This window comes from Petromyzon marinus, chromosome 35 (genome assembly GCF_048934315.1).
Source record: "Petromyzon marinus isolate PM22_M1 ecotype Great Lakes invasive population chromosome 35, UKy_Petmar_22M1.pri1.0, whole genome shotgun sequence".
Classification (NCBI taxonomy): Eukaryota; Metazoa; Chordata; class Hyperoartia; order Petromyzontiformes; family Petromyzontidae; genus Petromyzon; species Petromyzon marinus.
Window position 1 is genome coordinate 9,026,236 of NC_133701.1, and position 23,227 is coordinate 9,049,462.

General features: G+C 44.6%; 1 protein-coding gene across 3 annotated transcripts in view; it reads left to right on the plus strand.

Annotated features, from left to right (window-relative positions):
- Positions 1-23,227, plus strand: part of LOC116948936 (multiple PDZ domain protein-like) — a 169,847-nt gene that overhangs the window by 19,880 nt on the left and 126,740 nt on the right. For 2 of the 3 annotated variants that reach the window (XM_032966232.2, XM_032966236.2), the window contains exons 10-13: positions 1,273-1,375; positions 1,963-2,042; positions 6,234-6,441; positions 7,237-7,346. In XM_032966232.2, the coding sequence (XP_032822123.2) occupies positions 1,273-1,375; positions 1,963-2,042; positions 6,234-6,441; positions 7,237-7,346 (501 nt within the window). The remainder of the gene's footprint in view (positions 1-1,272; positions 1,376-1,962; positions 2,043-6,233; positions 6,442-7,236; positions 7,347-23,227) is intronic. The other variant, XM_032966235.2, reaches the window with a different exon arrangement.

Consider the following 23,227-nt stretch of genomic DNA (forward strand, 5'->3'; position numbering starts at 1 on the left):
TAAGTCATGTTTTGCAGAGGGGTCAAATACTTATTTCCCTCATTAAAATGCAAATCAATTTATAACATTTTCGACATGCGTTTTTCTGGATTTTTGTTGTTGTTATTCTGTCTCTCACTGTTCAAATAAACCTACCATTAAAATTATAGACTGATAATTTCTTTGTCAGTGGGCAAACGTACAAAATCAGCAGGGGATCCAATACTTTTTTCCCTCACTGTACATATGTACGTTACATTTACGGACACCTTTGTAAATCCACTGCTGAATGATGGCCCCCTCCCTCCCTCCTCCTTGGAGAGCTGTTTTGACTGCCACAATTGTCATTGTGGGTTGGTGAAGTGATTGGGCCCCAGGGCCAGTACACATTTTGCTTGTCACTAATGTTTACATATGTTGCGTGAAGTTTTATTTTTTTATAATGTCTCAAAAACCTGCTTCCTACCCATTACACATGGTATGCATATGCATCTGGCAGCATGTATAATCCTGTTGGGTAATAATGAAAGGCAACATACCCGGAAAAGTTTTTCCATCATTTTATATTATCTGCTATGACAAACGGATCAGATACGCGGACATCGACAGAGCAAATGCAACCGTAGCGGAAACGTGCGCAAAGGAGCGTGGAGAGATTGTACGCTTGAAATTACACTCGTGGGAAAGAAAGATGAATATGTGGAGGAGAACACTTCTGCTGGTCAGAGTAGAGGCCTTGGGGCAGGATGTGTCACGAGAAAGTGTGATAGGCGCTCAAGGATGATGATAGAGTGGCACCCAAAAGCGGAAACGTTTCCGAGAGAGCACCCATTGCTAAGATAGAACGATGAAATCCACCTTTTGTACGGAAGATAGATGCCTCCATAATAAACGTTTTTTGGATCAGATCGCGTTCATATAAATGTGTCGTTAACCCTGCCACCACCCAGACACAGCCAATTAGTAAGGTTTGTCACGTGAACAAAACGTGTCAATTAGTTGCTACTTCAGCACGCCGGTGTGCTGGAGGGTAAACTCGCATTTCTCTGGCGATTACAACCAGCTTCATCGGGCGAATTTTGCCAGAATTGTGAAGAAATCTTCCTGTTTCCGGTCTTGAATAGAGTAAGGTGATGTCATCACTGTGAGCCTATCAGGTGCAAAAGCCTACATGTTAAATAGATGCCTAGTTGGATCCTGGGAGCACGGGAGATGACGACATCTTTGGGATCATAGTTGCTGATTAACGATGATCGTGAGGACAGTGATGACGATGATCGCTTCTGCCCGCAGGTGGACGAGGAGGGAGTTGATGACGACGTGGAGGTTTATGATGTGGAGCTCACGAAGGGTGGCCATGGCCTGGGGATCAATCTCACCAGCACAGGCGACAACAGTGGGTGGTGCATGCCCAGCAACAGCACCACCACCACCATCGCCACCACCCTTAAGTTAACGTGCTGCCAGTCCTGATGGTGCATTACGTGGAGTTTCTTATGCGTTGTATGCTGGTTTATTTTCTCCCTCTTAAAATCTTAACTTTGCATCATGGGTTCTTTAATGACAATAAAACACATAAAAAAACACAATCTCCCAGTCCAAATAGAGCAAATGAAACCCTCCGCTGGGTAGAGCAAGGGCAGTCCGGGGTTAAATTAATGAACTTAAATGATTCTGAATACTATTTGTGCTGCCGCCAGTGAACAAAAAATACCGTGCGAGGCACTGGCATGCCATGACTTCCTTCTCTGGCGGTAGTGGTGGCTTGTTTAAAAATAGTTTTTGGTCAAGTTTAGCTTCCTTAATGTGGTTGCAAATGCTTCCATGTTTTAACCGTTGTCAGATAACCAAAAAAACATTACAGCCGAGGTTGCAGCTGTTAGTGTGTCGCTGTGCCTCAAACGTGGGTACATCATTATTTATATATATTCAAAATGTAGCTAAATTAAGTACGCCGTTTGTGGCCGCTGTTATTTTCCGCAGGGATTGTCGTGAGAAGCATGGTACCCGGCAGCCTTGCCGAAAGAGACGGGCGGATCGGCGTGGATGATCAAATCGTGGCGGTGAGTGTCGACAACCCCATAACGGTTTCCACTGGGGCATCGCAGCAGGCAAAAACCAAAGCCGAGTGAAGAAAATGTAACACGTATGTAGGCTTTTGCGATCAATATTTAAATAATTGATTTTCAGCTCGGATCGATTGAGTAAAATGCCAATTTGTGTGTCGTACGCTCTGTCTAAACGATTTTACTGAAAGAACCAAGAATATGAATTCCTGCAGTCACGAAAGTTTTAAGTCAAAGTTGTTCGTATATTTTTGTATTATAATATCCATTTAAATATTCTTAAGTACGTTTTTTGGGTGAAAAAGGGTAACTTTCAAAGCTACCGGAACTAATTAAGCCTTTAACTTGCATTTCCTATACTCACTTAACGACCAAATCACTTGACGACCGGTTTCTTGGAACCAATTACCGTCGTTAAGAGGGGTTCTACTGTACTTAAAATATTTCGTATCTTGTCATGGAAGTGATATACACCATAGCAGGTCACCGCATGGGACACGATGCATTAGGGGTTAAAGTGGTGAGATTTTGCTTGCGGAAGTATGTTTTTAATTGTAACTTATTTCGGCAGTAATTATATTGATTTATAAAGGAAAGGCGGTGTTTTATATATTTCTGCTCTTCATTTTTTAATCAGCGGCACTCGGCATTGATTCATCACACCCCCAGAAATTGCAATGAATTGCCACAATTTTGGTTTGAATCCGTGCATCGCTTCTCTCTTTGGACCAATTTGTGTCATCTCGTTGGTATTATATTGCATTCTGTCTCGCCTGTAGATTTTTAGGCTACACTTTATGTTCGGTTCTCATGGCCATAACATTCTCACGAATCGTAGGTAGTAAAAATATCGCACGCAAGAAATCTGGCAATGTGTCCTGAGAGGTAATTTGTGAATCTGTATCGTTGCATTCCCATAATCGCCTGTCGCTCACTACTTTCGATTAGTTTCGTGATTGTCTTACATTTCTGTTTTTACACTTGTGCCTTCTGTAACGGGAACTTCGTTCTTCTCTAAAACGTATTATTCTTGAGTGCACATATGACGTGTTAGACCGCTTAACTTCTTGTTTCAGATATTTACTTTCTCCTTGTTTAGTCTTCTCTAAAAGTTTGTTCCCTGTGCGCCATCGGCGTCAGCTCGTGAGACGAAGCGCTTGCAAAACCGTGCCGCCCTGCGTGGTAGAGAACGGCCCACAGAATGAGATATGGCAGAACTTGTCTTGATTGCCTTTTCTGTTACTTTTTTTTTAAATCCACAATCGAGAGCATTCTTTCCTCTCTGCACAGTCTGCTAAATATGAATGGTCGTCGTGTAGAAGTTTAACCGATATTTCTCATATTCAGAGCTGGAAATGATGGGCCAAATGGAGTGCAAAATCGATTTGAATGTGATGGTTTTATTTTGCAGTTAAAGGAAAACGTTTATTACGGGTAATGTTTTGGGCAATTGCCCTTAATTAGAATTGGCACTGTCCACAACACACAACGCTATTGCTCAGCAATGATGCGGCCCGTGCAGCATGTAACGGACTTAATTTGCATTTGGAACGGAGGTCACCGGTAAATGTGTAAAAATACAGGGCTGTCTGTGTAAGGGGCCGCGAGGACTGGAGTGTGAGAAACCTTACCCCTGTGCGCTGGCGCTCGGCACGTGCTGTGCGTGCGCACGTGCGCGCGATATTCGCCGCTGTGCTCCGCACGGCCAGATGGGTTTAGCCTGCGGAGTATAACACTGAATGTGAAGCTGCCCCAGAGACAGTCCACGCGGAGCAGGGCATATGGTGTTTACTCTTTGCACTGGCTTGTGTGTGTGTGTATGGCTGATCTGCCTTGTTTATTGCACTGTGCATTGAGACAAGGTTTGCACTGCCGTGACCCTCTGCTCAATGTGAGGGTTTTCGCGGCAGCTTGCGTTTGAGATCTGTTTGGATTGATGCGAGGGGAGAAGTGCGTGGTGTGTTGAGGCCCCCCTGGCGACTCGGTGAAGTGTTGCGATGCAGTATAAGAATGGATTTTTTGTTGTCTTGTTTGTAGTGTCTCATTTGAATTGTCCGTCTCATAGGCTTCGTCTTGTTTGCTTTGTCACGTTCTTCTCGAAATAGCCACTCACGTCGTTGTGGAGAATATTCAGTGGTGAGATAATACTGAGTGTCGAACCTGGCCCAAAATGTATGAGTGTTGAACCAATGCTGCTGAACTAATGCACTCCCAGAAGGGTGTGTGTGTCTGATGAGATCTGTAAGAAATACTTTAATTGTTTATGGAGGGACACATATGTAGAGTCGGGAGAATGGACGTGGGCCCTTAGAAATACAGTGAGGGAAACAAGTATATGATCCCCTGCTGATTTTGTACGTTTGCCCACTGACAAAGAAATGATCAGTCTATAATTTTAATGGTAGGTTTATTTGAACAGTAAGAGACAGAATAACAACAACAAAATCCAGAAAAACGCATGTCAAAATGTTATAAATTGATTTGCATTTTAATTAGGAAAATAAGTATTTAACCCCTCTGCAAGACATGACTTAGTACTTGGTGGCAAAACCCTTGTTGGCAATCACAGAGGTCAGACGTTTCTTGTAGTTGGCCACCAGGTTTGCACACATCTCAGGAGGGATTTTGTCCCACTCCTCTTTGCAGATCTTCTCCAAGTTATTAAGGTTTCGAGGCTGACGTTTGGCAACTCGAACCTTCAGCTCCCTCCACAGATTTTCTATGGGATTAAGGTCTGGAGACTGGCTAGGCCACTCCAGGACCTTAATGTGCTTATTCTTGAGCCACTCCTTTGTTGCCTTGGCTGTGTGTTTTGGGTCATTGTCATGCAGGAATACCCATCCACGACCCATTTTCAATGCCCTGGCTGAGGGAAGGAGGTTCTCACCCAAGATTTGACGGTACATGGCCCCGTCCATCGTCCCTTTGATGCGGTGAAGTTGTCCTGTCCCCTTAGCAGAAAAACACCCCCAAAGCATAATGTTTCCACCTCCATGTTTGACGATGGGGATGGCGTTCTTGGGGTCATAGGCAGCATTCTTCTTCCTCCAAACACGGCGAGTCCACAACACTTTCACCCAGTTGTCCTCTGAATCATTCAGATGTTCATTGGCAAACTTCAGACGGGCATGTATATGTGCTTTCTTGAGCAGGGGGACCTTGCGGGCACTGCAGGATTTCAGTCTTTCACGGTGTAGTGTATTATCAATTGTTTTCTTGGTGACTATGGTCCCAGCTGCCTTGAGATCATTGACAATATCCTCCCGTGTAGTTCTGGGCTGATTCCTCACCGTTCTCATGATCATTGCAACTCCACGAGGTGAGACCTTGCATGGAGCCCCAAGCCGAGGGAGATTGACAGTTCTTTTGTGTTTCGTCCATTTGCGAATAATCCTATCAACTGTTGTCACCTTCTCACCAAGCTGCTTGGCAATGGTTTTGTAGCCCATTCCAGCCTTGTGTAGGTCTACAATCTTGTCCCTGACATCCTTGGAGATCTCTTTGGTCTTGGCCGTGGTGGAGAGTTTGGAATCTGATTGATTGCTTCTGTGGACAGGTGTCTTTTATATAGGTAACAAGCTGAGATTCGGAGCACTCCCTTTAAGAGTGTGCTCCTAATCTCAGCTCGTTACCTATTTAAAAGACACCTGGGAGCCAGAAATCTTTCTGATTGAGAGGGGGTCAAATACTTATTTCCTTCATTAAAATGCAAATCAATTTATAACATTTTTGACATGCGTTTTTCTGGATTTTATTGTTGTTATTCTGTCTCTCACTGTTCAAATAAACCTACCATTACAAATATAGGCTGATCATTTCTTTGTCAGTGGGCAAACGAACAAAATCAGTAGGGGATCAAATACTTAGTTCCCTCACTGTACAGGCCATGAACAGATTTGGCAGCACTGCCCCTTTGCTGTCCACAGGTTATCTCTGCAGCCGCCTCTAGCAACCCGTTTACTGCGTGGCGGTCGCCAATCCAGGCGCTATCCAGGCTCAAATCTGCTTAGCTTCTGAGATCTAATGAGACGAGGCGCATTTTGGGGGATTAAATCGTAGGCCTTGCACATTTACTATTACGATGATCTTGACGTTTTGCCTGCGAGCTTGCCGAACTTGTTGAACCGACCACTTGTATACGCCACTTGCGCTGAAACGGTCCAAAAATAATATGTGGTGTTCGACCAGGTGGACGGCATATTCATCGGGGCTCTGAGCAGCACGGATGCCCTTAGTCTTCTTTGCTCCACGGGACGCACAGTATGCCTGTCTCTGGTGAAGAATCGCGCGAGCGAGCGTGACACAAGAGTCGCGCGAACATCCCCGACCTCCGTCGTGCCCGTCGCCACCTCTCCCGCTAAGCGGGGAACGTGCACAGGCGACCAATCCTCCGTGGGTGAGCAGTGTTTCCTGGCTTTAAGAGCACACCGTAAAATACCTGCAACGATGCACATTGACCTCCCCCACCTGCTTTTATTGGGGCAACCCGCGCCGCCACCAGGAGGGTGTGCACGCCGCACGGCTGGGCGACACGGTAGACATAAATGTGAGAGTGCAGCTTTGGGGGTTGCCTGGGTGGCTCAGAGGTGAAGAGAGCGCTGGGCTGCAACCGCGAACAATCCTGGGTTCGAAGCCAGCCACGGCCACCTGTGATTAAACCAAGCTCTGAAGTGTTTTTGAGTTAGCGGTCTCAGCCTAGTCATCATTGACTGCAAAAACACAATCCGTTGCATGTAACTTGGTTCCGCACTCAATTTGGTTGCATTCTAGCTGTACGAGTGAAAAAATATCCGTTTTATTGGGAAAAACATTAGTGTAGGCGGCAGGGCGGGTGGGAAAGGGCTGTCCCCTATTGTGTGGACTAGAGGTCACATATAGCGATCTCAGAGGTAGCGCTATGACATCGCCTTCTCTGGCACGTTCTTTAACGCAGACTGAAACAAGTGCAAAGCTTTCAGTCTGATGAGCCTCTCGTCATTTTGTAAATAGTGCTCAGAATTTTTATTTATTTAATGACTGGAAATGTAATTCACGGGTTACCTTTCATTTCCTGCATGAGCCACACTGCTCTCAGCAGTTCTGACTTGGCCAATGCGGTTATGGCGTTGAGTTGTTAGTATTTAGCTGTGAGCATTTTTAAAGGATACTGTATTTGTACAACAAATAACTTCGGTGTGCTGTTTTATTTTAGACAAGTATTTATCATCATCTGCAGGACAAATTACGGAGGACGAAGCGATGGCCTTGCTCCGGAGTTACGATTCAGACGCTCCGCAGAGCCAGCTCGCGCTCAACACCGAGGTAAGGGCCAATTTTTTGTTCCTTAGTATGTACTGTATGTTTAACTTCTTTCACACCATACGTAGCCAACCATACTAAGCGGAGGTTGCGGTGAAAGGTGGAAGGACAACAAATTAACACAAAAAACGCAGTTCTAAACAAATTAGTTTTCGATCTAGATTTAAAAGCGCGTAGCTCCAGTGATTTCATAATTAGTGATTGGCCGACTTGAAGAAGTCGCCTTCATTGTCATTATCCATCGTCGATCTACTGCCAGATTGAAGTCTTCACCATCTCCCATGGCCCTGTGGTGTAGCAATCTGTCTTGTACCGGCACACAAGCTGATTTCTTTGCACCTCCTCCACAGTGGATATGCCCTCTCGGACATTATCCATCCATACTCGTTGGTTTTTTCGCTAAAGTCACGTAGGTAAAAATAAAGTTAATCAAATCACGACGTTTCGGAGGCAACACAAGCTTCCGTCATCAGGTGTAACTAGCACAGCAACTTACTGTAAAGAGAGCTCTTTTGTAATCAGAGATTATTATTACATAGGGTAAGAGGAGAGGGGGAGGAGCCAGGGAGGATGGATGCAGGGTGGGGGGGGGTTGGGAGACGGGGATGGTAAAACTCCGGATGCTGTTCCTGCACCACGGATGGGGGGGGGGGGGGCGGCGTGGGGCGGGGGAGAGTAAACTTCAAATCTAGAATGATCCATCCATTCCATAATTAGTTGTGACCATTGGTCACCAACCCTCCCGGTGGTGTGTCCTGCCCAAGCCCACTTACTTTTCTTAACTGTCGATATGCTGTTGTCTCAGCTGTATTCTCCAATATGTTTTTCGTTTCTTAATCCATGTGGTCCTTTTAACTGTTGCTGGGTGTAATCCCAAGCATGCGCCTCTCTACACTTCTCTGTCCATTTTTCAGATTTAGCACCGTTTCCTTTGTCAGTGTCCCATCTTTCTAATTAATACAAAAATAGTGGGCACATGTGCACCAGTGGGATCAGGAGTGGGTTGGATTGAGACATTGCAAGACGGTAACAGCTGTATGTATGTTGAACTTCTTTCGCACCGTACGTCGTCAACCGTGCTAATCGCAGTTGGAAGTGGTAGGACAACAAACTAAAAACAAAAGCAGTTCTCAAGAAATGAGTTTTTCAATCTAGATTTAAAAGTGCATAGCTCCAGTGGCTTCCTAATATCAGAAGGAAGAACTTTCCAGACTGCAGCGGAAGCATATCTGAAAGTGCGCGATGCAGTGACCTTCTTTGTTCGACGGCCAGCCAAAAGCCTCTGCTGTTTGGATGACCGGCGTTTGCGTGATGGTTGTTGCTCCTTGCCGAGATCAGCAAGGTATGGTGGTTCATTTGTGGCTCATTTGTGGCTCATTTGTGGCAAGCACTTTGTGATGAAAGATGGTGACAGCCCGGGGAGGTGTTCTTCTGGCATTATTTAGACCATGACTAATGATGATGAATGTTCAGGGAATCATTCTTTCTGTAATGTACAATTGGTGACTTGCCCCCAAGTCTTACCATCTCACCAGCTGGTACTCCTGTAGCTGACCCAAGACGGATGATGGGTTCAGTGGATCCCGGCCATGCTTTGAAATTGTGCCATCGCGAAAACTATTCCTTTATATACTTCCCCTATATTGGACATGTAAAGCCTTTTTTGTGAGTCCACTGCTGGATGAGGCCCTCCCCAAGTCATTTGGATCGTGGGGGGTTACTTTAACATACTTTACCACTCTGGTCGCTGTTGATCAGTGGATGCGGGAAGCGCAGACGTGGGAGAGTATCGAAGCACAAATACGTTGGTCGATTTCTGCTGCCCAGAATGTAGCACAGCGCCACGGACGCTTAATGACAACCTGGCATGCGTAGTGGTCATCCAGCCAAGCGCTAACAAGGCTCAACTCCGCTCAGCTTCAGATCGGGTGCATTCTGGGTGATTTTGTCATAGGCTACTGACCTATAATAATAAAACTACAATAATAATCTTGCAGTGCATTCTGTAAAGTCCATTTTGTGGATCGCTGCTCATATCGTGTTCCACTGTCACTGACAAACCAAGCCTCAAAAGTTGCGTGGGAAAACAATAAAAGCATAATCCACAACAAAGCACAACAACGGATATTCATTGCAGACTGTTCTTGTTAACAAATCTGTGTACGGCCTGCCCCTGCCAAATGGGTTTTGTATGCAAATCGAGTGTGGGTTAAGGGGCTAAACAGGAGAGCGGGGACGTTCGCAATTCCATCCGTTGAGTTCCAGCTTTAATATCGTCTCAGCGTGGTGTACAATCGCCTGGAGAAAATCAGACCCCCCCCCCCCCACCCTCTCCCTGTGCCTTTGCCGACACATTGTCTGTAATTACGGCAGGGCAAAATTAAATATGCTTTATTCCACTCGGCACTCGGCGCTTCTCTAGCTTCGGGCAGTCAGAGTTAATAATGACTGAAGCCCAAGACTAATGATTTAGGCCTAATGAGCTAAGCCCACGTGTATAATTACAAAAAGATGGCAAGCGCCGTAATTGAGGAGAGAAAACATCCTTTTTGTTGTGTTTTTCCCTTTCCCCCACCATCTCATCTGCACGGACCGCTTGGGGGGGGCGGAGGGGCAGCCACTTTACACGTTTCAAACGTGACTAACCAGCTCCTTAATCATTTTCTTTCGTTTATTTTTAACTGTTTGTAAGTGCACTCGTGCCCAAAGCCAAGTGCCGTCTTCCTTTTAGCCTGCAGAGTGTGCCGGGGAAATTGTGATAAGTTGAACGTCTCTTCGTTAACCCGTGTGTCCCGTTCACCGCTGAATTTCTGAACGCGCAAGCGTTTAGCGTTTTATTTTTATTTGGAGAGGTGTAGCGTCGCTGTTTTTAAACACATTGTACATTATACAGTTTTTTTTTGGGTTGGATCGCGTTAATATATTAATGTGTCGTGAGACCCGCCACCAGCCGTCACAGCCAAATTAGTAAGGTTTGTCACGTAAACAGAACGTAGCCAATTCGTCACTAGTGCGACACACCGGTAAGTTGGAGAGCCAAGCCACAAACATTTACAATCTGAGTACGACGTTTCGCCAGTAATTACAACCGGCTTCATCAGGCGACAGCCAGTTTAGTGACAACCGCAACGACACGATCGCGCTCTACGACAGCTGGCTCCAAACTGTGCCACACGCCCTGCCGCATGGCCTTTTACTTCCGATCCCGTTGCGATGGTGTACACCTACGTCATCGCAACGGGAAAGGTTTAAGACCTCACAATGGCACAGGAAAGGGGATGGTGGTGGCCAACACCGCACGGTCACCTTTGTCTCCCCAATGCTCATATTGCTCATATTGACCGAGAATAGTCCACACGCCTTTCCAACACGCCATCGAGAAATTGCAATTATCCCGTTGACATAGTCTTCGTCTAAAATCCTATGCTTCCTAAAGAGTTGGATGTATTTTAATGACCGATTGTGCCATTTTTAATGGTCGTGCCTTAACCTTGAAACAGAACTGTGGATCACAATACACTTAATATATTTTGACCCGGAGACACGCAAATAGTTTTAAATAAAACAAAATACAGCGTCCTTCTTTGCCCAGGTTAAGCCAAGTTCCAATGTTGTGTGCAGCATCTTGAGATGTTGCTCCATTTCGACTTTGTGAATCCAAATTGTAGCCATAGCGGTGAACACAGTGCGCTTTGCAATTGGCAACCCTGAGCTCAATGACAGTGCAGGTGGCTGGAAATAATACAAAGGGTGCATTAATGCAGGCGTACATGAAACGGCATTCGCTGGGGTTTGTGTAGTGCATCACAGTGGCAGCTTTCTAAGAAAGGGTCAAATGTTAAATTGCGATGAGCTAGCTCTGTCTAAAGCCATGAATCATGGGCTGCACAGTCTGCAATTTCGTTTGGATATATCTGCTGATCCGTTGAGTTGATCCAGATGACCGCTGTGTACCGCTTCTCCCCGAATTTCATGAATAGCAGCAGGAAAGCCACTGGGCAATTCCACTGCTCGTTTGACCACACTTCAGCTCAAGTCGCTCGTGAAAATTGTCCGCACCTCCGATTAGCACGGTTGGCTACATATGGTGCGAAACAAGTTCAACACACATACGGAAATTAGACTATCTTTGTCGCTTGAGTTCTTTACCCTGAATAAACTTGACTCAATGGTCAGTGCAGGTTGGTGAAGACATGGACCAGTTTGGATATCACTTGTTACCAACGTTAGCCGTGTCCGGATATCGAATGCGAATTACCCAGTGCATAGTACGGTGTGTTAACTGTTGCGCCACCACTCCCCCTATAGTATGTTATTTGTTATCTTAAAGTCCTAATCAACATCTTCCCTTGGCCAAACAAGTAATATGGCTGTGCTAATGTCAACTTTTTGCTTTTTAATTATTTAATTCGAATTGTGCTTTTTGGCATCTTGGCATGAGACATGTCAAATTGCAGCTCTAAAAACGGGCACACCATTTATGAACCTTTCAAAGATTGATGTATGTCAATCAAACCTGCATTCTAAATTGTAGTAGGCGAAATATGCCAAATGAAGTGAAGAACTCACTTTTATTGTAGGTTCTTTGTGTGTACAGTCATTGATGGATAGGCTCTCACTGCTGCACTTGAAAGCTTAGTTCCATCATCATGTGTGACTGTGTAACTTAGATGCAAACCAAGGATCTCAGCCTCTATGGCTCTATACTCTTCACAGGGTATTATTCCCCTGAGCCACTCGTCCATGGAAGGCAGAATAACTATTTGTGTACGTTTTAACATTCCCATGGTGGAGACCAGTCTGTTCTTATGACAACTACTGCTAACTTTCCAAAAAGTGGTATCTATTTTAATGATGCTGGAGGGATGATAGGTTGAGCCACCCCCTGACTGGGGTGGGGGGGGACGGGGTGACATAGCCTAGTAGTAGCGCATTGGCCCCCTGTTGTAGAGGTTCACGGTTAAACTCCTGCGGCCGCCCTAATTATTACTGCGTGTGTAATCACCTTAATAGTATGCTGCTGCACAGTGGATGTTAAAGACTCCGTTAAGTCATTAGCAAGAGTAGGCCATTGTGTGCCGGTGTCCTCGTACAATTACCCACAAAGTACCCATTTGTTGGATGATGATACGTAGCAATTATCGCCCCCCTACTGGCAGATTAATGCCCCACGTCACTATTGCAAATGATACTATCCTAGTATGTTGATTTAAATATGTAAACTTGAACTTGAAACTTAAAACTCTCATTTTTAGTCGAGCCATCTAACCTCAGCACCGCCTTGCTGGATAACATTAAATATTTTCCGGATTATAAGCCTCTCCAGAAAATAGCACGCACCCCAAAATGATGCCCAATGTCAAAAGGATAATCAAATCTGGTCTCGCATATACAGCACGCATCTAACAGTATATAAGACCAACCCCCAACCTTTGCTTTAAAATACAGGTGACAAAAATGTCTCTTCTAATCTGGAGAATACGGTTTCAGTGGGAGAGAAATACAAATACATTAAAACCAGTGCATCGATAGGTCAATCCAACGTTAAAACCTCACTGGGCTTCCTGCAGGCACGATGCAGCTAAATCCAGGCATTCCTGTCAATCGCGCAAATGATTCAGATCCCTTACTACGTGTGCATCTATGGAAATAGCCGCCCAACAAGCGTCATCGTTACAGTGCGCATCAGCGGGAGGCCCCGTAGCACCGAGCGATGCGTGCCGTGAAAGCTTCTTAGGCATTAAGCTGGTGGCGCCACTCTTGAACCGTGAGGCCACGGATTATAACCATGCGTCGTCCTCAACGGGATTGCGGCTTGGAAACTGATTATCTCACCGGCGTGCCACTCATACCGAAGAGCCCACAGTAGCAAGTGGGTGGCGATGCCCAGATTTGTATTCAACCATGGTCATTCCATTGCTGGATTGAGGGGCTACCCTAGTCGCCGCCGTCTCTCGGCACTCCGCGATGCAGCAGTGCAGAATCGTGACTTTAAATGGATCCTCACGCTCGACGTATGCGCATCGAATGACACGTGTGAGAATCAATTACCATTCATGGAAATGATATTGGGCGACCTGAGTGAAATTCCCTGCCACGGCCAACATCAGTTGTGAGTGTAATCTAATCTGACGTTGGGCACAACCTTCACCAATGTGCACAAACAACCCCTGTGACAAAAAAACTGTCCTATGAACAATACAGTTACGATTCTATTGGGTAAAGTCACGTAGGTAAAACAAAAAAATAACAAAAATCACGACGTTTCGGCCACAACACAAGCGGCCTTCATCAGGTGAAGGGACGAGACTGTCTGGAGGACAGCGCTGGAGTGAAAAAAAGCCACGCTCAGATCACGACCTTTGTTTCTTTTCACACAGCTTAAAGGTCGTGATCTGAGCGTGGCTTTTTTCACTCCAGCGCTGTCCTCCAGACAGTCTCGTCCCTTCACCTGATGAAGGCCGCTTGTCTTCTTTGGTTCTTTCGGTAAAGTCACGTAGAATGAGAATAAAATAATAAATTGATAAAATAAAATAACACAATAATATTCTCACGACGTTTCGGCCACAACACAAGCGGCCTTCATCAGGTGAAGGGAGCGAGACTGTCTGGTAGGACAGCGCTGGAGTGAGAGAGCCACGTTCAGATCACGGCTTTTAAGCTGTGTGAGAGGAACAAAGAGCCTTGACGAAGGAATTAGCATAAAATTTAGCATTGAAAAGGCTGAATGATTAGCTTGTGACTGGTCACAGAAATAGCTATGTTAAAAGTTAAAGCATACACATCCGCAGAGGCACCCATTGTTAAAAGGAATTAGCATAGAATTTAGCATTGAAATAGCTAAATTAAGGCATTCGCTTGTAACTGCTACAGAAATAGTTACGTTGAAGTCAGAGCATACACATTCACCGAGGCACTTAGTACAAATCAAAACAGGAGAATTTAGCATTGAAATAACTAGGCGAATTTAGCATTGAAATAACTGGGTGATTTGCTAGTGACTGGTCACAGAAATGACTACAAATCTGAGCTATTCACAGTACTATATAGTGAACCAATAAAAACTAAAATATAAATTACCTTCATGTTATCAATAAACTCTATATTCTCCAATCAGCTAAGCTACCAACCATAAGTCGTTATATATCACAATGCTATATGGCGAAAAAATGGGTGGATTCTTACCCTCAAATTTCCGTACCACGGATAGCTACGGGCCCCGTTCAGACGGACGAGTTCGTCCATGGTCGGAACAGAGGAGGGGGAGAGAGACAGCTGCGAAGCCCTAGTATACTCCATGTTGTAAACCATACCATTAACCGTGGTGTGAGAGGTATTAAGAGGCAATGCTGGCGAAAGAGCTGCGGTCTGAAGGTCATCGTAAAATTACAATTAATTAAGAACAGAAATGATTTAACACATCTTTCCAGTGGTTACTGAGCCTGAATCCATCTTCTCGGTTGAAATTGTCTCTGTGCTTGTATATGTGAATGGCCTCATGAACGAATCTCTCATGGTAGCCAGTTGGTTTGCAAAGAACCTCCGTCTTGGAGAAGTCAATGTCATGTGAGCCCACTGAATTGTAACAGTGATCTGCCACGGCAGAGGAGTTCGTCTTACCGTGTTTCAAGTCTGCTTTATGTTCGCGGATGCGATCCGAGATATGTCTTTTGGTTTCTCCAATGTAGCTACTACCACAGAGGCACTTTAGTTTGTAAACGCCCGGGTACTGTATGTCTGGAAGAGCATCTTTTACAGATGGAACTAAATCACGGATTTTGTGTACTGTGTTGAATCGGACCTGGATCTTGTGTTTATTCAGGATTTTGGAGATCTTTTTAGTGACCCCTGCAATGTAGGGTAAGGTGATGGTTTTGAGTGGCTCCACAAGAGGATCCTTCTTCATGACTGGAGTGATGGCTTTGCGGATTGTGTAGTCGGAGTAGCCATTAGCCCTGAGAGCCTGGTGTACGTGTTTGAGTTCACTGGTAATGTGTTCCTGGTCGGAAATGCATTGGGCTCTATGGTATAGAGTCTTGATGAGGCAGTTCTTCTGGGATGGATGGTGGTGGGAATCCGGTTTCAAGTAAGCATCTGTATGGGTAGCTTTCCTGTAGACAGAGTGGCTCATTGAACCATCATGTCTCCTTTTAATTAAGACATCCAGAAAGGGTAGTTTGCCATCTTTTTCGACCTCCATGGTAAATCTGATGGCTGGGTGTATGGAATTGATGTGGTCGCGGAATTGGTCTAGAGCAGGCTGGCCATGTGGCCAGATGACAAAGGTGTCATCAACGTACCTCTTCCATAAGGTCGGGCGTAGAGTGGCAGTCTGGATGGCGTCAGTTTCAAATTTTTCCATGAATACGTTGGCTACAACCGGAGATAGGGGGGAGCCCATTGGGGTGCCCTCAGTTTGTTTGTAGAAAGTTCCATTCCAGGTGAAGTATGTGTTGGTTAAGCAATGTCTCACCAGGGGGGGTACATCAGTATGCAGTCCTTGATGAACCAGGTCTTCAATGATAGCGATGGTGTCAGGTACCGGGACTTTGGTGAACAAGGACACCACATCAAAACTGACAAGCAGGTCGTTTGGGGACAGGGAAATGTCTTTGATTGTCGATACCAGGTGAGTAGAATTTAGTACCGCAGAGGTGGTTTTTCCAGTGAAAGGTCGCAGTATATCAGCCAGAAAACGTGCCAGTTTGTAGGTGGGGGAGCTGATAGTAGAGACGATGGGACGAAGGGGTGTATCTTCTTTGTGTATCTTTGGAAGGCCATATAATCTTGGTGGTCTGGCAGCAGAGGGTTTCAACAAGAACTGTTTGTTCTCATCAATTAATGCTGTTGAATCAGAGATAATTTTGTTCGTTTTGGTGACCAGGCTGTTGGTGGGATCTCTTTTTATTTTTGTATAGCTGCCATCGTTGAGTAGTTCTTGAATTTTGTTGTTATATTCTGTTTTGTCCATGATGACAGTGGCATTGCCTTTGTCGGCTGAGAGAACGACAATATCATCCCTCTTTTTTAATTGAGATAATTCAAAACGTTCGTCTTTGCTGATGTTGCTAGGTGGCAACTTAGCGTTTTTGAGGAAAAATTTGAAACTGACGCCATCCAGACTGCCACTCTACGCCCGACCTTATGGAAGAGGTACGTTGATGACACCTTTGTCATCTGGCCACATGGCCAGCCTGCTCTAGACCAATTCCGCGACCACATCAATTCCATACACCCAGCCATCAGATTTACCATGGAGGTCGAAAAAGATGGCAAACTACCCTTTCTGGATGTCTTAATTAAAAGGAGACATGATGGTTCAATGAGCCACTCTGTCTACAGGAAAGCTACCCATACAGATGCTTACTTGAAACCGGATTCCCACCACCATCCATCCCAGAAGAACTGCCTCATCAAGACTCTATACCATAGAGCCCAATGCATTTCCGACCAGGAACACATTACCAGTGAACTCAAACACGTACACCAGGCTCTCAGGGCTAATGGCTACTCCGACTACACAATCCGCAAAGCCATCACTCCAGTCATGAAGAAGGATCCTCTTGTGGAGCCACTCAAAACCATCACCTTACCCTACATTGCAGGGGTCACTAAAAAGATCTCCAAAATCCTGAATAAACACAAGATCCAGGTCCGATTCAACACAGTACACAAAATCCGTGATTTAGTTCCATCTGTAAAAGATGCTCTTCCAGACATACAGTACCCGGGCGTTTACAAACTAAAGTGCCTCTGTGGTAGTAGCTACATTGGAGAAACCAAAAGACATATCTCGGATCGCATCCGCGAACATAAAGCAGACTTGAAACACGGTAAGACGAACTCCTCTGCCGTGGCAGATCACTGTTACAATTCAGTGGGCTCACATGACATTGACTTCTCCAAGACGGAGGTTCTTTGCAAACCAACTGGCTACCATGAGAGATTCGTTCATGAGGCCATTCACATATACAAGCACAGAGACAATTTCAACCGAGAAGATGGATTCAGGCTCAGTAACCACTGGAAAGATGTGTTAAATCATTTCTGTTCTTAATTAATTGTAATTTTACGATGACCTTCAGACCGCAGCTCTTTCGCCAGCATTGCCTCTTAATACCTCTCACACCACGGTTAATGGTATGGTTTACAACATGGAGTATACTAGGGCTTCGCAGCTGTCTCTCTCCCCCTCCTCTGTTCCGACCATGGACGAACTCGTCCGTCTGAACGGGGCCCGTAGCTATCCGTGGTACGGAAATTTGAGGGTAAGAATCCACCCATTTTTTCGCCATATAGCATTGTGATATATAACGACTTATGGTTGGTAGCTTAGCTGATTGGAGAATATAGAGTTTATTGATAACATGAAGGTAATTTATATTTTAGTTTTTATTGGTTCACTATATAGTACTGTGAATAGCTCAGATTTGTAGTCATTTCTGTGACCAGTCACTAGCAAATCACCCAGTTATTTCAATGCTAAATTCGCCTAGTTATTTCAATGCTAAATTCTCCTGTTTTGATTTGTACTAAGTGCCTCGGTGAATGTGTATGCTCTGACTTCAACGTAACTATTTCTGTAGCAGTTACAAGCGAATGCCTTAATTTAGCTATTTCAATGCTAAATTCTATGCTAATTCCTTTTAACAATGGGTGCCTCTGCGGATGTGTATGCTTTAACTTTTAACATAGCTATTTCTGTGACCAGTCACAAGCTAATCATTCAGCCTTTTCAATGCTAAATTTTATGCTAATTCCTTCGTCAAGGCTCTTTGTTCCTCTCACACAGCTTAAAAGCCGTGATCTGAACGTGGCTCTCTCACTCCAGCGCTGTCCTACCAGACAGTCTCGCTCCCTTCACCTGATGAAGGCCGCTTGTGTTGTGGCCGAAACGTCGTGAGAATATTATTGTGTTATTTTATTTTATCAATTTATTATTTTATTCTCATTCTACGTGACTTTACCGAAAGAACCAAAGAAGATGAATCATTGCAGTCACGAAAGCTTTAAATCGAAATTTAAGGCCGCTTGTGTTGTGACCGAAACGTCGTGATTTTTGTTATTTTATTTTTTACCTACGTGACTTTACCCAATAGAACCAAAGAGTATGGATCCTTGCAGTCACGAAAGCTTTAAATCTAGAACAGTTACGATTGTATAATATTATACTACAGTGAGGGAAAAGAGTATTTGATCCCCTGCTAATTTTGTACGTTTGCCCACTGACAAAGAAATGATCAGTCTATAATTTTAATGGTAGGTTTATTTGAACAGTGAGAGACAGAATAACATCAAAAAAATACATAAAACGCATGTCAAAAATGTTATAAATTGATTTCCATTTTAATGAGGGAAATAAGTATTTGACCCCCTCTCAATCAGAAAGATTTCTGGCTCCCAGGTGTCTTTTATACAGGTAACGAGCTGAGATTAGGAGCACTCCCTTTAAGAGAGTGCTCCTAATCTCAGCTTGTTACCTGTATAAAAGACACCTGTCCACAGAAGCAATCAATCAGATTCCAAACTCTCCACCATGGCCAAGACCAAAGAGCTCTCCAAGGATGTCAGGGACAAGATTGTAGACCTACACAAGGCTGGAATGGGCTACAAGACCATTGCCAAGCAGCTTGGTGAGAAGGTGACAACAGTTGGTGCGATTATTCGCAAATGTGAGAAACAAAAGACCTGTCAATCTCCCTCGGCCTGGGGCTCCATGCAAGATCTCACCTCGTGGAGTTGCAATGATCATGAGAACGGTGAGGAATCAGCCCAGAACTACACGGGAGGATCTTGTCAATGATCTCAAGGCAGCTGGGACCATAGTCACCAAGAAAACAATTGGTAACACACTACGCCATGAAGGACTGAAATCCTGCAGCGCCTGCAAGGTCCCCCTGCTCAAGAAAGCACATACACATGCCCGTCTGAAGTTTGCCAATGAACAGCTGAATGATTCAGAGGACAACTGGGTGAAAGTGTTGTGGTTAGATGAGACCAAAATGGAGCTCTTTGGCATCAACTCAACTCGCCGTGTTTGGAGGAGGAGGAATGCTGCCTATGACCCCAAGAACACCATCCCCACCGTCCAACATGGAGGTGGAAACATGCTTTGGGGGTGTTTTTCTGCTAAGGGGACAGGACAACTTCACCGCATCAAAGGGACGATGGACGGGGCCATGTACCGTCAAATCTTGGGTGAGAACCTCCTTCCCTCAGCCAGGGCATTGCAAATGGGTCGTGGATGGGTATTCCAGCATGACAATGACCAAAAACACACGGCCAAGGCAACAAAGGAGTGGCTCAAGAAGAAGCACATTAGGGTCCTGGAGTGGCATAGCCAGTCTCCAGACCTTAATCCCATAGAAAATCTGTGGAGGGAGCTGAAAGTTCGAGTTGCCAAACGTCAGCCTCGAAACCTTAATAACTTGGAGAAGATCTGCAAAGAGGAGTGGGACAAAATCCCTCCTGAGATGTGTGCAAACCTGGTGGCCAACTACAAAAAACGTCTGTGGAGGACATGACCTGCTCATGATTATTAATGAGGTGGGCTGGTCGATGTGGAATGACGTTACGACCGATAAGGACATTCCTGGGTGATTATAGTAGGTTTACTGGAGGAATCAGATGAGCCATAAAGCTTTTTTTTCACAGATGTCCAGTTGGGGTGGGTAAGAACGTTACAGCAACAAACAACACAACAACATGACAGTAGTGCAAAGTACAGGAAAGGTTTACACATCACCCAAACACATACAAATACAACTAAACCATCCCTGTCCTACGAGACAAAGCCCACTGAGGTATTCACTTATTTTTCATAAGTGACCTGGCCACATGATAGCTCAACAAAGTTGATTATCATTTGAACATTTATGGCAGCAAAATTAAACGCATGTTTCTAAATATGGAGGGAAAAACCGGGAGGACCCAGATAAAAATATCCACGCAACCACGGGGAGAAAATGCAAACTCCAAATATAACAGGCATTGGGGTCGGGATCGAACCCCCTAACTCTTGCATACCAAGCGTGGGTAAACGACTATATTGGAGTGACTTAAGATGAAGTAAACTCTGCGATGTCTTCTTCCGGGGCATTTTTCTGAGTAGGCGGTACGCTGCTCGCTCCGAGAATCCCGAATGGAAATTTCTCCTGATGCTGATTGAACGTTTGTAATGTATCTGGGAGAAAAAGCACTAAAACAGTTAGAGAATATAATAATAATAGCAGTAATACAATTTACATTCTTCTGGACAAAACTAAATAAGTTGCCACTGATCTAATATAGCACGTTAAGACCACCTTGGCCTGACAAATGATGCAATCAATTTCCTCTAGCCAGGACTATTGATTTATAGTTATATATTTATTAACTCGTTCCACCAGGCGCAATTAGTGTTTTCAAGCTCTGGCCTTGCCTGCAAAGAGCGCATTCAGAACTGTCATACAGCTGGAAATCACAGACTTTTGAATTCACCAATTAAATACCCTAACCCTATCCATCCGCTCTCAGAGCCAGTGGAGCCATTGCAACATGTTCAGTGCCATCACATGAAAAGCCATCGTGTGCCAGGCTTTGCTACTCATCTGCTTGCTCTATAAAATGATAGATTGATGCCTATTCAAGCCCATTGCCATCTCTCACAGACCTACGGTGCCACAATTTGTTTAACTCCTTGCATTCGAGTGGTTTTCATCGTTCCACCTAATTGGTGGACATAGTCGCACACTTCTTAACACCTGTATTTATGCCACAAAAGGGTAAATCCTTTTTTTATCATTCAGTATAGTCTCAAACTGTTCATGTGTGAATGTAAATTTGTCCGTATCGACTCTATCAAAATCCTTGGGTCGTTTCAATGCCAACGATGCATCGCTCTGTGAGGTGCATTCTCCATCTGTAAGACAGGCAAACGAGCTGCCATCTCTTGCTCTGAAGATGGGTTACCGTCTTCAACATTTGGCTTATTTGTTTCTATTCTTGGTTATTTCGATAAAGTCACGTAGAAGGGAAATAATGAAATAATAAAAATAAAACAATAAAATTCTCACGACGTTTCGATTGCAACACAAGCAACCATCATCAGGTGTGAAAACCACAGCACCTGATGATGATTGCTTGTGTTGCAATTGAAACGTCATGATAATTTTATTGTTTGATTTTTTATGATTGTATTATTTCCCTTCTACTTGACTTTACCAAAAGAACCAATAATATGAATCACTGCAGTCACGAAAGCTTTAAATCGAAATTTATTTGTTTCTGTTTATGAGGCTGTGTTCATGACACCGGTTTATTTGATGATGAAAGAAGACATTTATTTATTGAGCCAACCACCATCAGTGGGACTTCCCCAATGTCCTAGAGATTGTAAAATATATTTTGTTTGTTAAATTAGAGCAGTGGAGTAGAGGGACCGCACTTGGCACACTATACGATGAGCTTGTCAACGTGAGTCTGATTCCTGGCCATGGCGAGTGATATTTGAACCAGTCGTGGGGCCACCCCCCCCCACCCTCCTTCACTCACGCGTGCTGACGAGCGTGGTCAAGTGTGGCCAAACAACCCCCATGACAGACTAGATCTGGGGAGGTCTTCAACCCAGCAGTGGTTTTACAAAAGGGCTGTAAATGATTATAAGTAATTAATATACTGAACTCTACGTATGGTAAATGACACTTCACGCAACATTGTACAGACATGCTGGGGTTGTAAAGTGTAGTCTTCCGCACAAAATATTTTTAATATCCACTGAACCGAAATGGCATCCAAAATAATGGAACTAATCTGCTTTCCATTAACATTCAGCTGAATGGACTGCCACGTGAATCATGTATAGTAATCGTATATTGACTTTGTCGGATATTTGAAATGGCAGTGGACAGGGAATTCTAAGATGAACCCTTCATTGCTTTAGCGGGGAATTGTGAGCCACATAGACGTGAGCCACAGCTTTATTATTTATATTATGATTCACGGCCTCGTATTTGACCTTCGGGTTGATGAACGTGGAGATAATTCCACCCAGGGCTGCAAGTAAACGACGTATTCCACTGTGAATAACATATTGCCCATAATTAACGCATTGAATAGGTGTCACTCTGCGTGTGTTTTACGTTGGGAGGGGAGGGGGCAAAGCCGTGACTCGTTTATAAGTGGGCGCTGAGCGATTAGCACACACGTCCGCTAGGCGCCACGCTGACGAGATGTTAACTACCTCGCCGGGGATACAGGAGGTCGTCAATTCAATTCCCTCTTTGATGCCTATATATTTGGAGTTTGCATGTTCCTCCCATTGGTCGCGTGGATTTTTCGTTTTTTTTCCCTCACATTTAGCAACATGCGTTTAAGAGTTTTTGGCTGCTATACATTTCCACCTGATGAGCCACTTCTTTTGAGTTTTACATTGTTGCCAGGTCACTTCTGAAAAAGAGAAGTGTAGCTCTGTGGGCCTTACCTCGTAAAATAAAATAGTAGTATCGTAGTATATTCCGGCAGACCTGCTTCGATCTTGAGTCGCACACGTCACGTTAAACGAGCTATGAATCCAATTTGCGCTTCGCCGCTATGCATTTTAAATTCCTGTGACCAATGCGACTAGAATTTGGAAGCTATTCAGGCTTGAGCCTGGATAGAGTTTGGATGGGCGACCACCATCCATATAAGGTGTTATAGGTGTTGTGTGATGTGTGGCAGAGGGCAATGAATCAAAATCTGTTGTTGTACTTTTCCTATATGTTCCCACATCCATGCACAGCCAGGAATCGACTCCCGTTTCATTCTTGGCTGTGACTGATAATCATTGGTGAGCAGTATCTCCACTGTTACCGAACAGCATTGACCAGCGCGGTGAGATATGGTCAAATAACCCCCACGACCCA